The following is an 18,834-nucleotide window of genomic DNA, read 5'->3' as shown; positions in this document are numbered from 1 at the left end:
ATTTACACTGAAATAGACTTTCGAGGATGAAAGGCAAATTTTAATTAAAAAAATAAAAATTGCAAATTATAAAATATATGTTTAGACGTATGAAACGTTTTACAGTGTTAATTTTAAAAGATGTCGGCGAACTACATATTTCATATTGGTACGTATATTTGCTGTTCGCCATTCGGAGATGAAAAAAAAAACTGAAAAAAGCACACTGGATACGTAAGTGAATGCTGTGATGCAATGTTACTTTTGATATAAGCCCACCATCGACTTCGAGGACTGAAGACTGGCATGAGCATTCACACGCGAGTGCGTGTTTTATGTGGAAACCACACAAAGCAGAGACCTTATTTTTCACTTCTGTAAATGCATTTTGGAGTTCTGACTATGCTGATGTGGCGAGGTGTTAAGAGATATCAGGGAGCTGTTTTCTTTTATTATGAAGTAATTGGTTTTCCTATAAACAAATGAATATGGCAGCTGAACCAACCTGGTTCTACAAACGATGATGAACAAACGAACAGACAACTGTATATATATATATATATTTTTTTTTTTTTTTCATTCAGCTGTTGCTTCCCCTGAAGCAAATGTTTTGAAATGTTTTTTCTTAGTTTTGTTTTTGTTTTTCACTAAACAAGTAGACAGGAATTCATTTAATTCCTTCTTTTTAGGATTTAAAAACTACCTTCTTGATCAGCCCGTGCTGCGACTGAAGAAATGAGAAACACATTTAAGGGCTCTCTCTCGCGCGCACACACACTTTATGGACGTTTCTGTATGAAAAACTAAACTTATTTATAAACTGCGAACCACAAAAACGTTAAAACAATCAACAGGTTCCTTAATGCCCTATTTTATTGGCTGTCCACTAGGCAAGAGGACAGCTCCTCTAAGCGGCGCAATGAATTTCCAGCTAATACAAGATCCTCTGACTCGTTATTACTGTAGCTTTAATTGTAAAGACATTGATACGTCCGAGTATCCCCGTTGTCTAATTTATCTGCCCTCATTTATAGGCCACCTTACTTCTGCATTTTTAGAAATGATCATTAGCCGTATCAATGACCGTATCATTAGCCTAGATAGGACCCCTTTTATTATTGTAAGGGTTTGTGTCATAGCATTAAGGTTTATGATCATATTTTAATGGCTTACACGTACACGCATTGCATTATATTCATGGGTAATTCTTTATCATAGTGCGTTATTGTATTTGTTTTTGTACTCGATGTCTCAACCATTTTACGTGTGCAGTGGCTTAATAACAACAAAATAACTATGCTAAAAATATGTAGTTCATTTAAAACATGTACTGAACACCGCACTTCAAGACATTTCTGCGTGTCAAAACCCGGAGTCCCCTTTGCTAAAAACCGATGCGCCTCATCTAAGCTAACTAATCTGGACCTGCGCAATGCTTTCCACAGAGAGGCTAGCAAACTGCGTATATTTTAATCGTACAGGGTGCATTCGTGGTTAGTCTGTTATCTGGGTCAACTCGGTCCATATGACTTCTTCCACATGACCTCCACTGTACGGGGTGCCGCAGCATAAACTAAGATTCTACGTCATATTCTCCCTCTTTCCCCGAACTCCTCCGACGGAGAGGTGCAACCCGTCCGGTATCTGCAACCATAGGCCGACTCTCGAATTGGGGAGTTATTCGCCAAAATGGTGAGTGTTTCTTGTTTAGTGTGTTACTTTTAACGAATAAATATGTCTGTATACATCTCCTGTATTGTGTTAGGAAAAAATACCGTCTGCTTTCGACAATTTTGTGCTTAGTTATAGATCATGTTTTCGATGACGTAATAACTACCCGTCAAGTGCGGTAACTCCAATATTTTCACCCCAAGAATTTGATTACTGTCAACAATCCCTTGCGCTGTTAGCCTACGTGTTTTTCAAAAGTCTAAAACGAGGGACGAGTGCAAATGTCTAGCACACGCTGGATTTTCAAGTAGCTCGTTAGCGAGCTAGCAGGCTACTGAGATATTAAATACTGTCTGAATATAATTGGAAGCTAACGTTACAGCTGCTGGCAAAATATTTGGCCTTGGATGTGAAAACGAACGGACGTGTGCATTATGTGACTTTCACGTCGACCACTTTCTGTTTACCATATCATCTGGTCTCATTTTAACAGTAGTTTTTAAATTTTCGTCTGGTGTTATTTTCGGAGTGTCGCGTGTCCCTGTAGGGGTATAAAGAAATTGGAATAATGTTACCCCCTTGTTATAAATAGCGAGTGTACGCCCACTTCTTGCGTCGGGCATATTCGACTTGCATGTTGCGATACCCTGGGTTAGCGAAGCTTCTGGAAGAGCATCGAAAACGAAAACATTTCAGTTTTGGTGCTTGACTTCTTATCGTTCATCATTCTAAATCTGCCTCCTGCTACAGTGCAGTGTTGCCGAGAGACATGTCTTGCAGCCGCACGCACACACACATCCACTGTGGTATGTGGGTGGTAGGTTGTGATACTGCGGCAAATGGTAGAGTGAGCGCAGTACATTGCTGTTGTTCCTCTCATGTATAACTGTCATGTAATTTCAGGTAATTTCTTTAGACTGAATACTTCCACTGGCACTATTCAGTGTTGCTTTCACAGGCTTTATGCCCCCAGGACTTACACTCTGCAATACTGTCATTGTACGCACGTCATATTTAACCCCACACCAACCAACCCCTTCCATCTCTCTCCTTATTTATTTCTCGTTACAACTTATGATAACATAGCATGCCAAACATTATTTATCCCTTGCGTTGTCATCACATGAAATGACACGCAAATATACTAGGGCACGCGCACAAACACTCTCACACTGCCAAATTCACCAATTGTTTTTTTTTCCGCGTTCTGTTTGGTTTTGGCATTTAAAAATGACATTTCATTCGAATCTTGTCTTCTTAGGTGAACTTTACGGTAGACCAGATCCGCGCGATCATGGACAAGAAGTCCAACATCAGAAACATGTCCGTGATCGCCCACGTAGACCACGGAAAATCTACGTTGACAGACTCTTTGGTGTGTAAGGCAGGTATTATCGCCTCTGCACGCGCCGGGGAGACCAGATTCACAGACACCAGGAAAGACGAACAGGAAAGATGTATCACCATAAAGTCAACGTACGTATTCACTCTGGTAACCAGATTAAAGTTCTTTCATTGATATTTACTGTTACAGAATCAAGGCCTTTTAACTGACTTAGGTCAATTACTTGGTCTCCTCTTAGATGGGACTGCTCAGAGTTTACAGTTAAGATTAAGTACCAAATCATGTGCACTGGCACAACAGTGTGGTTAGTGCATTAGTGTGCCGTGAATATTAATAAAACATATTTGATTCTGTAATACAGAATTTATTAAAATGTTTATTTGATTGGTTCATTCATTCAGACATATTTTGCCTTTTGATATATTTGACTGTGTTTTCTTCTATAATATTTCTGATATTTTGTATTTGAAATTAATATTTATTCAGCTCACACACAGTGAGTGTGTAACAGCAATAGGCATTTCAGTGGTGTCAACACACAAAGCTCTTTAAATATTCAGAAGCAAAAAGTGCTTTTCACTGTGTAGGGAATGTGTGGTTTGTGGACTCCCTTGCAGTTAATGGTGCTGTTATGTGTCACCTTCATTACAGAGCTATTTCTCTGTATTATGAACTGAACGACAATGACTTGGCCTTCATCAAACAGTGCAAGGATGGCTCTGGTTTCCTCATAAACCTGATTGACTCTCCTGGTCACGTCGATTTCTCCTCCGAAGTGACTGCTGCACTGCGGGTCACTGATGGTGCACTTGTAGTCGTAGACTGTGTCTCAGGTATGACAGAGCTACTGTAGGCATTAGAGCAAGCTAAAAAAGGATCTTTTAAAATGTGATGGTATAGATTTTCAAACTGCCTTGCACTGACCACTGTTTGATTCTACATGAACAACACATGTAAGCTGCAAAGCATTTTCAGTTACATGTCAGGGACGGTAAGGGTAAGATGGTGTGCATTTGGTGTTCCTTCTTCCAAGTGCATACAGATTTTTATTAAAATAAATAAACAGACACAATATGTTTACTTTTTCATACAGAGTTTCAGAGAAATGCTTAGGGTCAAGCTAAAATGTCAGATTTGCAAGAACAAGTAAATGTAATTGTGCTCAGGCATTAGTATTCAACATTCCAGTCACATACATGTGGGATGGGTAGAAATATTTCAAATTTGTTTGTCTTCTTTGGAGTACAGTGTGTCTTACTGTACTGCAGTACATGATGTGATGTTGAAACTTATTTACAGCAGTTAAAGTTATATTGTATCTGTGGAGGCTATTCAACTTTTCACTTATTTATTTTTAAATATATGCTCTCTGGGCTTGGGCATTCACTGTGGTCTCGTTCTGTGGGATATTTGGTAACTCCATACATGTTGGTGGTGTTAGCCCTTCATCATTACTTTGAGAACATTTTGAGATCTCAAGTGACAGTAACAGTAGAAGTTTCACCAGGGCAGCTGTTTTCTATAGCCCTGACCTAATTTCATATTGCTTATTTTAACTCAGTGTTACATGTTGCTTTTCTTTTGATTTAATTAGAAAGGGAATATTTTCATTGTGGAGGAAATTTCATAGTGAATTAAAAAAAAACAGGCCTAATTGCCTGTGAGACAGTGAGCGCAGGCAGTGCTTGCTGTGGAGTGAATGAAATGTGGAGCGTGTGTCTTTGGTGCAGGTGTGTGCGTACAGACGGAGACCGTGTTGAGACAGGCCATTGCAGAGCGGATCAAGCCGGTCCTGATGATGAACAAGATGGACCGGGCCCTGCTGGAGCTGCAGCTGGAGCCGGACGAGCTCTTTCAGACCTTCCAGCGCATCGTGGAGAACGTCAACGTCATCATCTCTACCTACGGAGAAGGGGAGCATGGACCAATGGGCAACATCATGGTGAGTGATGTCACTGGTGGAGGTTTTTTGACTGGCTGAGGACACTAGACAGGCAGATGTGAGTGAGATGCTATGATCTGAAATTTGCGACTCTGGTTCTGTTTGGAATGTAGGTGGACCCGGTGGTCGGTACCGTTGGATTTGGGTCGGGCCTCCACGGCTGGGCCTTCACCCTGAAGCAGTTTGCTGAGATGTACGTGGCGAAATTTGCCTCCAAGGGTGAAAAGAAGGCAGATCTGCCCCCAGCAGAGCGCGCCAAGAAGGTGGAGGACATGATGAAGAAGCTTTGGGGAGACAAGTGAGTGCTCCACGTAACTGCTGTGCTACAGTTTTGTGTTCAAATAGGGAAACGTATTCATGAAATTGAAGGTAATCATTCATTGTCCTCATTCCATGCCATTTCCCCTTTTCACATGTGTCATTCTCTGCTGGAAATGCCACAATTTGTTGCTTAAGAAAATGTTATTAATGTTATTAATTGCTGTTTTAGGGCAAGCCTGCTTATCCAGCGCTGATGTGTACTCTTGCAGGTATTTTGACCCTGCAGCTGGGAAATTCAGCAAGACACCGACTAATGCAGAGGGCAAGAAGCTCCCGAGAACTTTCTGCCAGCTTGTCTTGGATCCCATCTTTAAGGTTAATGCTGCTCAGCATGGTACTGTGCCAGACGGCCCTTTACAGTCTGGTGGGGGATTGAGAACAGTGTGATCTGCTGTTGTGATCTGGTGTTTGGTGTACCTGGTAATACTTGTTACACATTTTCTTACATGCTCGGTATTGATGCTAAAGCTTTGTCTGTCCTACGAACACTAGACAAACAGATTTGGTCTTTTGTATTACAGGTTTTTGATGCCATCATGAACTTCAAGAAGGAGGAAACCCAGAAGCTGATTGAGAAACTGGATGTTAAGCTGGATGCAGAGGACAGAGAGAAGGAAGGGAAACCACTGCTAAAGGTATTTTAAGCCTGAAATAGCAAGTCAGTGAATACACCACGCAAATCCTGGAGGAACAGTTCATCAAAGAATAACAGTTTGCAGAAAAGGACCCTCTGTTTTCCACAGTGGGGTCTCACAGCTTTTTGATGTTTTACTGTGAAACTTGTACAATAAGTGGGTCCCTTGTGTGATCCCACTGGAGAATAGGGAAGAAGAATCTTTTTGAGCTGAAATACTGTAATAAATAAAACTGAAACTTAAAACATCATCCTATATTTCCTTGCCCTACAAAGCCAAGTTGACAGTTAAGCTATTTTAAAGGCTTTGAGAGATCTATCAAATTGTGAATACATTATTTTTGCACATAGTGTCTCTTTACTGGATATCTCTGCATTCATAATGAATGCTCTTTGTCTGCTGTACTTTAAGGTCCTATTTGACGGTAAAGACAATTTCAATTTGTGTCCTACCCGCCTGTGATGTGTCATTCAGGCAGTGATGCGGCGCTGGCTGCCTGCGGGTGACGCCTTGCTCCAGATGATCACCATCCACCTGCCCTCACCCGTCACGGCACAGAAGTACCGCTGCGAGCTGTTGTACGAGGGACCCGGAGATGACGAGTCTGCCATGGGTAAGGAAACTGCCTGTCTTCTCCAGTCCTGCCAGCTGCCCTTTCTTTTCCATGGCCAGTCATTCATCATGTGCCCCTGGTGCTCCTGCAGGCATCAAGAACTGTGATCCAAAGGCTCCTTTGATGATGTACATTTCCAAGATGGTGCCCACCTCTGACAAGGGGCGTTTCTATGCTTTTGGCCGCGTGTTCTCCGGCATCGTCGCCACTGGGCAGAAGGTTCGCATCATGGGCCCCAACTACACACCCGGGAAGAAGGAGGATCTGTACTTAAAGCCAATCCAGAGGTTAGTCTAACTTACAATCTGCAGACTGTGCAACTTGCATCCAGTCATCTGTGCTCAGATGGAAATTATGTACAAAAATAGTCTTGATCAGAAGCCAACTTTTTATATTCTCTTTGGGGTTTAAAATTTCATGTTAACTGTTTTAAAATGAAAGGATTGCACGCTTTTTTACATTACTGTAATGAATATGATTGTTCAGAGCATGACCATAGACACAGTAATACTGAAACAGCCAGGATCGTGACCTCAGATTCTCATGTAGTGAATCTATCCGATGGTGACTGCAGGACCATCCTGATGATGGGACGTTATGTGGAGCCCATTGAGGATGTGCCCTGCGGGAACATCGTGGGGCTGGTGGGGGTGGACCAGTTCCTGGTGAAGACGGGCACGATCACCACGTACGAGCACGCTCACAACATGCGGGTGATGAAGTTCAGCGTCAGCCCTGTGGTGCGCGTCGCCGTGGAGGCCAAGAACCCAGCTGACCTGCCCAAGCTGGTGGAGGGCCTCAAGCGCCTGGCCAAGTCTGACCCCATGGTCCAGGTAGGACGCGGAAAGACTTAGACTGCTTTGTCCTCCCTGCCTTCATGTTAGCATGTAGCTAACATGGCAAAACCATGTGGTCTACAGGAGATGTGGTTGTCAGCGTTTATACTGTGTTTCCTGATGGAGTGTGTTTGCTCTGCCCGTGGCAGTGTATCATTGAAGAGTCCGGGGAGCACATTGTAGCTGGCGCTGGAGAACTGCATTTGGAAATTTGCCTTAAAGACCTGGAGGAGGATCATGCTTGTATTCCCATTAAGGTAAAGATCCTGACCAGGACACTAGTATATAATACACTTCTCCATGCAGTACTATGTTCTGTGTTTGTGTAATACCCCTGTTATGGGAATATTGACAAAAACATGGAAATGCCTATTTCCACAGAAATCTGACCCGGTGGTGTCTTACCGTGAAACAGTCAGTGACGACTCCGATCAGGTATGCCTGTCCAAGTCCCCCAACAAGCACAACCGTCTGTACATGAAGGCTCGGCCCTTCCCGGATGGGCTGGCGGAGGACGTCGACAAGGGGGAGGTGACCGCACGGCAGGAGCTGAAGCAGCGAGCTCGCTACCTCGCCGAGAAGTACGAGTGGGAGGTGGCTGAGGCCCGCAAGATATGGTGCTTCGGGCCTGATGGTTCTGGACCCAACATCCTGGTGGACATCACCAAGGGAGTGCAGTACCTGAACGAGATCAAGGACAGCGTGGTTGCAGGATTCCAGTGGGCCACCAAAGAGGTGAATCTCTTGAATGGCGTGGATAAAAAAGCAGAATTTGTCCTGGCCTTTCTTTTTAAAGAAAGTTTAAAGCTAGTTCCTCCACTTCAGTGTCTTTGTAGGAGTGGTATAAGTTTGATGGTGATAGGTGTTCTGGCTACTATAGCTCCTCCCCATTGTATGATTTCAAAAATCTGTTCTTCTCTGGTCCCCAAGTCTCATGAAAGGAAAAATGGAAGTGCTAATACAGCATTTTGGCCTCGCTTACCTGTGCTGATGCAGTATTTAGGCTTCACTTACCTGTGGTGTGTCTCTCAGGGAGCCTTGTGTGAGGAGAACATGCGGGCAGTGCGTTTCGACATCCATGATGTCACCCTCCACGCCGATGCTATCCACAGAGGAGGTGGCCAGATCATTCCCACTGCCCGCAGGGTGCTGTACGCCTCCGTGCTCACCGCCCAGCCCAGACTCATGGAGCCTATCTATCTGGTGGAGATCCAGGTAATTCTCCATTAGCTATTTAACTAAGCAAGTGGCTAGTTTGCCTAATTTGATGAGGACAATCTGAGAGTGTAAGTCGATCATTATGTTACACTTTAATGTCATGATTAACCTTTGCCGTAATACTGGAAAACTTTGTTATAAAAATTAAACCCAAGTAAATTTGCAGTCCTTTTGTGGTTTAGTACCTATTTGCTCATCAAACTCTCATTCAAATCCCAACAGATCTATGCACTTCTTTTTTCTCTGCCTGGCAGCAAATTACATTACTCAATCTAAAGAAAATCACCATTACTTGAGTGCTTATTTTAAAGGCTTAACAAGTAGAGTCTACTCCTTTTACACTAAGATAGTTTGTATCTTTTATGGAAGTAGAAATTTTATTAAGAGTAGCAGTGCTCTAGTGTGCTAGCACACAGAAGGGACACTCAGTCATCTTTCAATAAAACTTAAATATTAAGAAAAATATCAATTTCAAGAAAAATGAAATTGCTTACAGGTGGCTAACTGTCATGGAAAACTCCCTTACAGTGCCCAGAGCATGTTGTCGGAGGCATCTATGGTGTCCTGAACAGGAAGAGAGGCCATGTCTTTGAGGAGTCCCAGGTTGCGGGAACACCCATATTTGTAGTGAAGGCTTACCTGCCTGTAAACGAATCATTTGGTAAGTCCACACACACACCTTTCCAGACAAAGCTTGTGAACAGAAAACAAAAATTTTGTTTACATAAAGCATTGCTGGAAATGTTGATCCCCACATTTCCAAATAAGTGAGGTAATGGAGGTTATGTTTCTTAAAACAGGCTTCACAGCAGACCTGAGGTCCAACACAGGTGGACAGGCTTTCCCTCAGTGCGTGTTTGACCACTGGCAGATCCTGCCAGGTGACCCATACGACGAGAACAGCCGGCCGTGCCAGGTGGTGGCCGAGACCCGCAAGCGCAAGGGCCTGAAGGAGGGGATCCCGGCCCTCGACAACTTCCTGGACAAATTGTGATCACCTGGACACTCACGTGTGGAGTCTGCCATACCAGCATTGTAGCACATCAGATTATACAATCAAATCACACTGCAGAGTAATAAAGCTTAAAAAATGTAAGGGGATAAAGTAATGCAGTATATGAAAAAGGCTACAGCTTCAGTGAAACACCCATTATGTGCGATCACCTTATCAAATAAAAATGAGCAACTTATTTTGTGTGAGCATTTACGCAATGAAACATCTTGATTTTTTTTTTTTTGCTTTGAGATAATATTATCTTAGTTTCAGAAGGTAATGAAGCAAGCTTACTATGCCAACAATAGTTGGAATGCTCTGAAGACCCACTTGAAGTATACACACAACTTGATGTTCTTTGTTTCACAAAGAACTTACTTTCCAGGAGAAAACACTTCATACAATAAATCCATTTGTGTTTACACTTGTACTTGTATGCAAAGCGATTTCCCTTTCTAACTGCAAACCAGTACAATTTATAAAGGGGGTCTTCCCTGCTTCAAGTGACTCAGTTGGCTAAGGCACTCGTTCTGGATTTGAGCCTGAGCATTTCCCAACAGCAGCAGAACATTTGGCTTCTTTCTGCTGGTGTAAAGCATTTTTTTTCAGGCAGTGTTCCCTCATAACATGCCTCTGAGTCACTCTGATCATGTCAGGGAGATGCACCTATCCTCCACTTGGCATTTGGTCGTCTGGTGCACTGTTGTATCTGAAAAATATTTGTGGTCATGGTGCATATGTATCAGAGGATTGCATTCACTACACCTCGCCACTCCTCCGTGAGTGCAGAGGACATCACAACCAGACAAGCCTCATATACAACTTATGATTTGAAAACAAAAGAAAATAAGGAAAAAAAGGTCTCCCATATGCAGTGCACAGCACAATACAAGCTGATACTTACCTGCTCATTTACTGCCTTCTACCTCAATTTAGCGTCTGTGCTATATCACTGCATCAAGTAAACATGAATGTAGAAGCGGGGTAACCGAAAATGACTACATATTAAAGGCCTTGGGTCTCAGCGCCAGCTGAAAGGCCAGTGGACAAAATAGTTCTACAACCATACAAAACTATTGTCATTAACTGTGAAAACATGTAATTTATTCCATTAGAAGAGGACAATCAAGTAAATCCTCAAAGTCCCTTTATAAAAATGAATTTGATGCCACTTATCCAAAAAAGAAAACACAATACAGTAAGACTTTTGAACATAGAAACTAAGTGCAAAGAAATTAACTGCTGGTACAATCCAGGCAAAAAAATTCTTTGCAGACGGTTACAACAGACAGGCCAAAAGGCCCTTCTCAAACTTGATACACTTTCAACCTACATGTGCTATGCATGTATGGAAAGCTCATTTTATTGCTATATAACAAACTCAGCCTGAACAAAGGAAACCAAAATTGCACCACATTAATTGGTTATTATAACAAAACTGAGCTGCCTTTGAGTGATTCTGTCACACATTCTGTGAACCAGCTATCGAAACAGTTTACATTTACACGACTGTTCACTTCCAACAGTCACAGGTCCATCCTCCTTTAACCGAATTCTGAAAATTTCACTTCATTCCAAACAAAGGCAATGTTTACAATAATAATAGTAGTAATAATAATAATTACAATAAAAGTAACCACCTTTTACCACAGTGATGGGTAAAAGCACCAATCGGTTCAATACATATTGCAGTTGTTTATACAGTCCTATGAAGTGGGAGACTCCTGGGTGTTATTTCAGTCCAGGGAGATGATGTCAGAGATGCTGGTCCCACATCCCCCTGTGATGACGCCCGTCTCGCTGTGGGTGGAGCTGGTGCTGTGGGCGGGGCCCTCGTACTGACCGGAGGGGGATATGAGGCCCCCGCTTGAGGTGGCTCCCTGCAGGCTGGTGGGGAGGTTGTCCAAAAACATGGGTGTGCGGTAGTGCTGCTGGACAGAGAAAGGGAGGCTATACACGAGCAGGTTCACAGAAGGAGACTGTTCATGTCAAATCACAGCATAATGAAATGATTTAGGTGAGAAAATTACTGGATGAGGACTTAGAGATTAGAGACGTGTGGATGTGAGATTGGTAGGATTTATTGACATACCTGGGGGTCCCCTTGGATTAACGAAAACAAATCTAGACCTACAAAACAAAGAACAAAGAAATGATATGCACCAATCATGTTAGATACAACATAATGCAAAAGCACTTTCACATGCAAAGATCATCCTTTACAGTACATCTCATGAATCCCACAAACAAAATGCAACGCCTCACAAGTCATCATGTCACGGTTACCATTTTGACACCTTGACACAGCATGCAAGGCAAAATATGGGGAAAACGTAAAGGCTTAAGATGACATACTTTGCATGTCTGCAGGAATTGTGGACAGAGTTGAGTGATGGAATGGAACTGCATAGTCAGCTAGTGAGGAGGCTAAGTAGGTCGTGTCCAAGGCTTGGACATTTGGCACTCGCATCGGTGATGGCTGATAGGTCAAAACCCTAAAGGAAGAAAACAAGAAAAACAAGAGCATGAGCTTAAAGACTGAGGAACTGGCGTCTGTGCTGTGACTCTGTCTCTCACTGGTATGTAAAGGCAGGCCTGCATTAACTGACCCTTTCCCGTGCATCTCGTCAGTCTTTGCCATGTAGATGCACCGCTTCTTGAGAGGCGGGTCTTCTTCCTCTTGCTCTTCTTCGGAAGAGTTATCCAGAGTGAGGTCGATGATGTCAGCCTTCTTCGCGCTGCTCGGCTCGCTGGGGGCTGCCACCGTGCACTGCCGCACCAGACTGGAGCCTGCCGGTTACCAGGAGAGGACGGCTGAGGTTATTACATTACTGGCATTTTTTAGCAGATGCTCTTATCCAGAGCAACTTGTATCAGTTTTTTTTCTTCTTTTTACACATTACCCATTTATACAGCTGGGTATTTACTGAGGGAACTGTGGGTGAAGTACCTTCCTCAAGGGTTCAGCATCGAACTGGCAACCTTTCAGTTATGAGTCCTGCCTCTTAACCACTATGCTGCACTGCCACCCATAAGCAGTGTTCAGAGGTTCAAGCAAAGACAACTCTTCCAGCGTTACAGGCTCTGTATCACACCCACCATCCTGAAACACATTTTGTTCGCTTACTTTCGATTTTTTGGATGCATTGGGACGAAACCTTAACAGCTTCTTTCTTTGGTCTCATCGGACACCAGGTACCATCTTCTTGGAATTTGATTTCGTCAACGTCTGAGCAGCTGTTCAAGATCTCCATGAACAGCCTGAGAGAAAACCGAAGAAATTTTAGTTCAAAATGCTTTGGTGTTTCAGCTCAAACACCCATGTGGTCTCTGAATGGCCTGAGAGAAAGCTGAACAAATCCAAACTCGAAGAGCGTTCCAACCCAAATCCCCATACGCTGGTGCAAGCCGGAGCCACATGTTAGTGGGAGTGCTTCGGCTCTACAACCACAAGCCATTACAGGCTGTGTCTGAAAACTCACCCGTCAATAATTAGGGTCTCGTAAGCAGCTTTTTTGTCACAAACAGGACAGATCCAGGTGGGCTTCTTCTCGTTCATCTGCAGGTAGAGAGCGGCGTCGAAGCACTGGAGGTGTGAGCATGTGGCTGCTCGGCAGGGCACCGTCAGACGCATTTTTCCAAGCTGAGGGGGTGAGAGCGGAATGCCAAATTACTGTCATCCTCCACATGCCAGACATGCCATTGATAAAGTTTCCACTAATGACCAACTCACCGGGCACATGAGCGAGACCCGTAAACTGGTGGTAGCGATCTCGCTATCTGGATCTGCAGTCAGCTTTTCTTTTACTGCAACAAATCATAAGCACACTGAAGTCAAAAATCCTTCCAGGAGAAGTGAGCTGTTAGACAATGTCCAGTAGAGCTCATTACCTGTATTACCTGTGCAACTACTGATCAATTATTAAATGCATGGTTTAATATGTGCCAATTCTATTTAATTCAATTCTATTGGTTAATGAATGAACTGGCTATAATGGTTTAGTAATATGAAATATATGTAACCAGTTACAACAGAAAAAGCCATATATGACACAATGAGTGGTTTTGTGGTTGATAGCACCCAATTTGACATTAGAATGGATTCCTCACCCGTAATTGAAACAGGAAAATCAAGAGTTACTCGCTCATCAAATGGAAGCAAGGTGAAATATGAAAAGGAATACAACACTACAACTAAAACAAATCATGGAGACGGATCGTCAGATCATTGTGGGGGGCGGTCTGTATCGCTGTCTAAAATCATAATTGCTTTTTATGTACTGATCATATCACTCAGTATATTACTTAGTGCTCTCGAATGGTCAGGGTTCCGGATGCCCTTCATTTTTAACCTCTGCAACAACAGCGAAGACGTCAGCTGTCTGACCAGGTAAACGGACATGGAGTACGTCTGTAGGAAAATACAAAATGAAAAGCACAGTCAGGAACCCATCTGCATCACCATTCTGAGCCATTACTCACGCCTCTTCCCACAGCTTTCCTTTGTCTTTCAGTGGCCACCTGCAGGCCTTACCTTTCCAATTTCCGGTGCCCATGTGATTGAAATCTGATTGGGTACCGCAGAGGATAATCTAACCAGGGAAGTGATGTTCAGAGGCCTGCCTGGTCTCTTCTGTTCCACTCCATTCTTGGGAGGCGGAGCATAACCCTATGGGCGACAATGATCAGCACTTCTTAATGTCACATCAACAGAACATTACACCGGACACTTGGGCAAGTTGCTCTTCGCCAGTCGAATAATTTTTCATGCTGCACATTAATTCTGGGAACCCCAAACCATACCTCTACATCATATATAACTACAATGGGAACATATTCATCAAAAACTGGTTTCTTCAGCTGATAGCAAGATCTGCTTGTTTCTGTAGCATAGTTAAAAAGCTGAATTAGTCTTATCCATTGTAGACCAAGCTTTATTCTGGAGAACTGTCTCTAAATGGAACTAGAGATCCACTGCCGGTAAAAAAACTCACAATCAGCACCAATATAATGCAAAGTACACTATTTGTGCACTATTTTCCTTTGGTGAGTCTGTAGACACATTTACAAATTAATAAATTAATACAGCACACTGCTCATGGCAAAAATCTGTCCCAGCATGTATTCATGTTAAAGAATAATGAGGTTAACATTTAAGCATAATAAACTGCGGAAAAGAAGCAGACACCGTTTACCAATCTTGTGCAAATGCATATAAGCCTATTAAAATATGTAAATACATACCGGAAGAGGAAAAAGCTTCCCATTGACTTTAATGCACAAACTGTTTGGATAGTTATCTTCTTGAAGGCAACTGGTTTCTGCAAGGCAAAACCTGAAAGCAAACAGAAGACGTTATAAAACCACACAACGGATACTTAAATACAATGGCATAAAATTAGTCACAAATTTGGAGAACTATAACAAATACACAGATCAACAGAAGAAATTCTGCCCTCAATTACTGTTTAACCATGATTTATGTATATTTACACTATTGTTACTCCTACCGCTTACTATAACTACAGACAATGCAGAACAGTTTTGAAAGAAGCACAAGGAATTCTAAAGCATTCTTCCTGATCCACAAAGTGTATCTCACATTTCTACAGAATTACCTGTTTGAGCCATTGCAATATTGTGGACAATTATAAATTCTTACCTCAGCTGAATTTGAACCATGTAGTCTCTTCTGCCACCTGGGAGAAAATCCCTTTGACCAAGAATAAAATTACAAAATTAAAAGCAGACTCCAATCAGAAAGCAGCAGTGAAAATCACTGACTATATGTGGCAGAGGGGCCTTACCGGGAAATGCAAACTTCCCGCACTTGTTGTGGTGTCAGGGCGAAGATAAAGAACTTCTCCTGAAAACGCTGGATGCTACTGGCCCCTGTAATGAGATTTTAAAACAGCAGAGGGCTCACTAGGTGCCTCTTCTTCATAATAATCACTCATTGCTATTCGGATGAGCTTTGCTGTGTGTAGTGTTATATTGCATGCGAGTCCCTGAAAAAGGTCAGCATGTTGTGACAGACGGTTTGAAAAGCTAGAAGTTTGGGAACCATACTCCTCATAAATACTTACATTTCTGTCTTGGAAAATAACAGGACAATACAGAAAAAAATCGCTGCATTCTAAACACTTCTGTTTCTAACAGAGTCAAACGCTGGTAACTTTCCGAACAGTGTTTTCCAAGACCACTGCAGTCACATGACTATTGAATGCACACAAATAATGTCTGTGCAGACATAGATATTGATTTTCATTAGTCAGTTTGACACAACTGCAAAAGGCATTAACCCTCTGAGCCTTGCTGGAGCTAAGACAAATAATACAAACTCAAACATGCCCCAACTGCTGCACGCATTTGTCAAAATGAGAGCCCTCTCACAGACTCAGACAGAGTTCGAGTGCCCACACTCACCAAGACTCGAAGGCTTGATCAGGACGTCCAGCACGTCGTAGAAAGGGAGGGGCTTCATCTGGACGTCGGGGTGGACCGGGGGGATGGGGGGAGCGGGCTGCTGCATGTCGATCCTGGGCTTGGTCTCGTGCAACAGCACCGACCCCCGGGCGACCAGGTGCTGCGGCACGGGGCCGGAGGCCCGGGAGTGCCGGGCACCAAGGGAGAGGTCCGGGTCCAGGGTGGTAGGGCTGCCCTCCAGGGGAAACACGGACGACTTGAGAGAGGACAGGTCGGGGAGAGTGTCTATTGTTCTGGGATAGCGCCTTCGATAAAGTTCCTTGATTTTGATCTGCACTGCCGGACTGCACCCGCTCTTTAGCAAATGTAGCGCCCTCAGCAGCAGTTCATGCTTACGACCACTCTTGTTCCGTCCAGCAAAGCCCAACAATACCTGTAGCTCCGACACTCGGAAACTTGATACCATATTCTGCAAATTAAATAAACAGACACACAAAGACCATGGGACTGATGCACTCATTAAAGAAAGAACTGGATATACGTGACATTTCACTTAGAAGACAGCAGCAATGTGGAGCAATTCCAGTTCTAATGCTCATTTTACTTCTGTTCAAGTGTCCACCCATAAATTCAAATGCAATTGCCTGAGATACATTTATCTTGCACACTCTGACCACATGATCCTGTAGAACTGGAACTGTTCACAAATGTAACGGCAATGCAGCAAGAGCAAAAGGTTTAGATATGAATTAGAGATCTAATAAAACACATCGCAGGAATGCAAAGAATCATTTCCATTCCCATGGCATTAGTGAACTGCAAAAGCACACTCTGAGAATTCTAGAAGGCTGTGCTATGTGTTCTATGTCAGCCTGAATGTGCAGATCAGCTAAACCACGACCATCCAGTTACCCTTCATAAATTAGCTTAACCCACTTACACCCAGAAATTGCTTACTACACATTTTAACATTAGGGACATGAAAAGCAGTCAATTCAGAAAATATTCCCCTCTATCATCTGAGGTGACGACCCCTCCCAAACAACGACATTCCAAAAACCCACAAAAAAGGAAGAAAACCCCGACTGACCCTTCATTATATGGTCCATGCTTGATTGTTCTTACGTGTTTATCCTTTTTTCTTTACAAATCCTTACCAAATGTGACCGTAATGCATCTAAAATGTTAAGAATAATGCCAAGACCCATTAGCTAAAAAGTAGAGCACAAACACACAGCAGACAAGTAGGAATGTTATGTGACCAATGTCAAAAAGACACTAGAGTTACATGACACAAGTTAGCTACGAGTAAAAAAAGACACACATGGTCCCAAGTAAAATCCGGGAGCAGTGGAACTGTGGAATAGCTTCGTGTGTATGTGACGTTAGAGCCAGCTACAGTGAATGGCAACGCTAGCTAGAGTCTAGCTAGCTATCTTGGTTCTCCAACGTTCAAATTCCCTCCCTTGACATTTTAGAAGCAGCGTTAAAGAAGGAAAAAGCGCTTCAAGCAACGTTAACGCCGTATGTTATAACATGCAGCTAGCTAGGTTAGCCAGACAGCTGCTTGATACACGGGTGGATTGTCTTCGAGAAACAAAAAGTAGCGCGTAGCTAGCAAACCTTACAGATAACGTTAGCATGCTAACGGCTAACAGACCAGAACCATTGTCCTAAGGACAGCTAGCACAACTCCAGGCCACAGTCCACAGTAGCATTCCACAATTCCACGCCGTTCCGCGTTTTAAATGAAACCAAAGAAACAACATGATGCTAATTTCGCTCGTAACATATCTAGCTAAACAGCAACATTTAAATTGACTAACCTAGCAACAGTGGCTGACCAATTTAACTAACGTTAGCTACAACGTTAGCGTGGCTCACTCGATAATGATTAGCCTGCTACAACATCAGCTAGCTAGTCCTCAAGCTGCAATTTTAGTGGACAACAGACTGAGGTGAACTACACAAACAATACTATGCGTTAGCAAAACGTTCGGCATATGTCACGTAAACCTACAAGATACTCCTGCACATTTAGTCTAGATATAATTATAACTAATCAGCATACCAAATATAACAAGCTAAAGCAGCTCGCAATATAGCTTCAGTTCTTAAGCTGCAACGCCAACCTCCAGCCAAAGCAGAGGCCAACATTACTGTGCAGACTTCCGGGACAATGCTTTTAAACGATAAATTGTCAGTATTATTGCTGAAATGCTCATTTCTGACCTCACTGTATTATGGAATAGCTCTGGCATTACAATAATACAAAGCGGAACGACTATAGCCAGCTACTATATTACTTTTTCCTACCCTTAGCTCCTCAAAATCCGCCATTTTCTTGCCGCGACCATCCTGCACTGCTCTAGGGGTACCGTCCACGTGACAACTGAGGGTCAAAACAGTCTCCCGCTGCACCACAATGGGATGTCACGTGTGATTTTTGGTTGCAGCCGAATATAGGGTCATGCCACTAAATGCATTTTCTGCTTATCAGATCAGCTGCATCTGTATTACTTCATCAACTGGATATTATACACGCCCGTTTGCCCGAAGGCTGTCGTGTCTTAAAGTCTTGGGTCTTGCTCCACAAGTGGAGTTGAGTTGGTGGGCATGTCCCCATATTTGCATCTGCATTTACATTTATTCATTTGGCAGAGGCTTTTATCCGAAACGACTTATAAGTGAGGCAGAGTACAACACAAGCAAAAAGCCATATAAGGCGTCAACCATATAAGGAGTGCCGCATGACCAAGTTTCAATAGCCAGACAAGGTACAAGCTATAGCTGGTAGAGATACGAGTGCATGTGATTTTTAAAAAGGAAAACAAATTTTAAGAAATAAGAAGTT

At 43.0% G+C, this 18,834-nt stretch overlaps 2 protein-coding genes across 4 annotated transcripts; one reads left to right on the top strand and one right to left on the bottom strand.

The window, feature by feature from the left end:
• The first annotated feature begins 1,395 nt into the window (after positions 1-1,395).
• On the top strand, positions 1,396-9,750 carry eef2l2 (eukaryotic translation elongation factor 2, like 2). The gene is made up of 15 exons (XM_036526760.1): positions 1,396-1,671; positions 2,912-3,126; positions 3,647-3,828; positions 4,726-4,937; positions 5,051-5,235; positions 5,468-5,573; positions 5,780-5,893; positions 6,368-6,506; positions 6,598-6,793; positions 7,081-7,339; positions 7,492-7,599; positions 7,724-8,077; positions 8,375-8,557; positions 9,089-9,221; positions 9,361-9,750. The coding sequence occupies exons 1-15, from the start codon at positions 1,669-1,671 to the stop codon at positions 9,552-9,554; spliced, it is 2,583 nt and encodes an 860-aa protein (XP_036382653.1). The 5' UTR covers positions 1,396-1,668; the 3' UTR covers positions 9,555-9,750.
• A 1,442-nt stretch (positions 9,751-11,192) lies between these two features.
• pias2 (protein inhibitor of activated STAT, 2) lies at positions 11,193-18,362 on the bottom strand. 3 transcript variants are annotated; one of them, XM_036526593.1, is made up of 15 exons: positions 18,297-18,354; positions 17,071-17,157; positions 15,981-16,449; positions 15,362-15,446; positions 15,217-15,267; positions 14,799-14,889; positions 14,089-14,223; positions 13,860-13,965; positions 13,288-13,361; positions 13,037-13,197; positions 12,682-12,815; positions 12,164-12,344; positions 11,910-12,049; positions 11,647-11,684; positions 11,193-11,485 (listed from the first exon to the last, which is right to left on the bottom strand). In XM_036526593.1, the coding sequence occupies exons 3-15, from the start codon at positions 16,444-16,446 to the stop codon at positions 11,291-11,293; spliced, it is 1,857 nt and encodes a 618-aa protein (XP_036382486.1). In that variant the 5' UTR covers positions 16,447-16,449; positions 17,071-17,157; positions 18,297-18,354; the 3' UTR covers positions 11,193-11,290. The 3 variants fall into 3 exon arrangements, with proteins under 3 accessions (XP_036382486.1, XP_036382484.1, XP_036382485.1); XM_036526591.1 differs by lacking the exon at positions 17,071-17,157 and having other exon boundaries at positions 18,297-18,362; XM_036526592.1 differs by lacking the exon at positions 17,071-17,157 and having other exon boundaries at positions 11,195-11,482; positions 18,297-18,362.
• Positions 18,363-18,834: the final 472 nt, after the last annotated feature.

The sequence above is a fragment of the Megalops cyprinoides genome, chromosome 4 (assembly GCF_013368585.1).
Source record: "Megalops cyprinoides isolate fMegCyp1 chromosome 4, fMegCyp1.pri, whole genome shotgun sequence".
In the NCBI taxonomy this organism is placed as follows: domain Eukaryota; kingdom Metazoa; phylum Chordata; class Actinopteri; order Elopiformes; family Megalopidae; genus Megalops; species Megalops cyprinoides.
The sequence above is the reverse complement of the archived record's forward strand: the minus strand, read 5'-3'. Positions and strand labels throughout refer to the sequence as shown.

Coding starts and splice junctions, on each gene's coding strand:
- pias2 (XM_036526591.1), bottom strand. CDS start 18,320: ATGGCGGATTTTGAGGAGCTAAGG. Junction 14,224..14,798: donor GGAAGCTTTTTCCTCTTCCG/GTATGTATTTAC, acceptor TGTCGCCCATAG/GGTTATGCTCCGCCTCCCAA. Junction 13,966..14,088: donor GGGCACCGGAAATTGGAAAG/GTAAGGCCTGCA, acceptor ATTTTCCTACAG/ACGTACTCCATGTCCGTTTA.
- eef2l2 (XM_036526760.1), top strand. Junction 6,794..7,080: donor TACTTAAAGCCAATCCAGAG/GTTAGTCTAACT, acceptor TGGTGACTGCAG/GACCATCCTGATGATGGGAC. Junction 8,558..9,088: donor TCTATCTGGTGGAGATCCAG/GTAATTCTCCAT, acceptor ACTCCCTTACAG/TGCCCAGAGCATGTTGTCGG.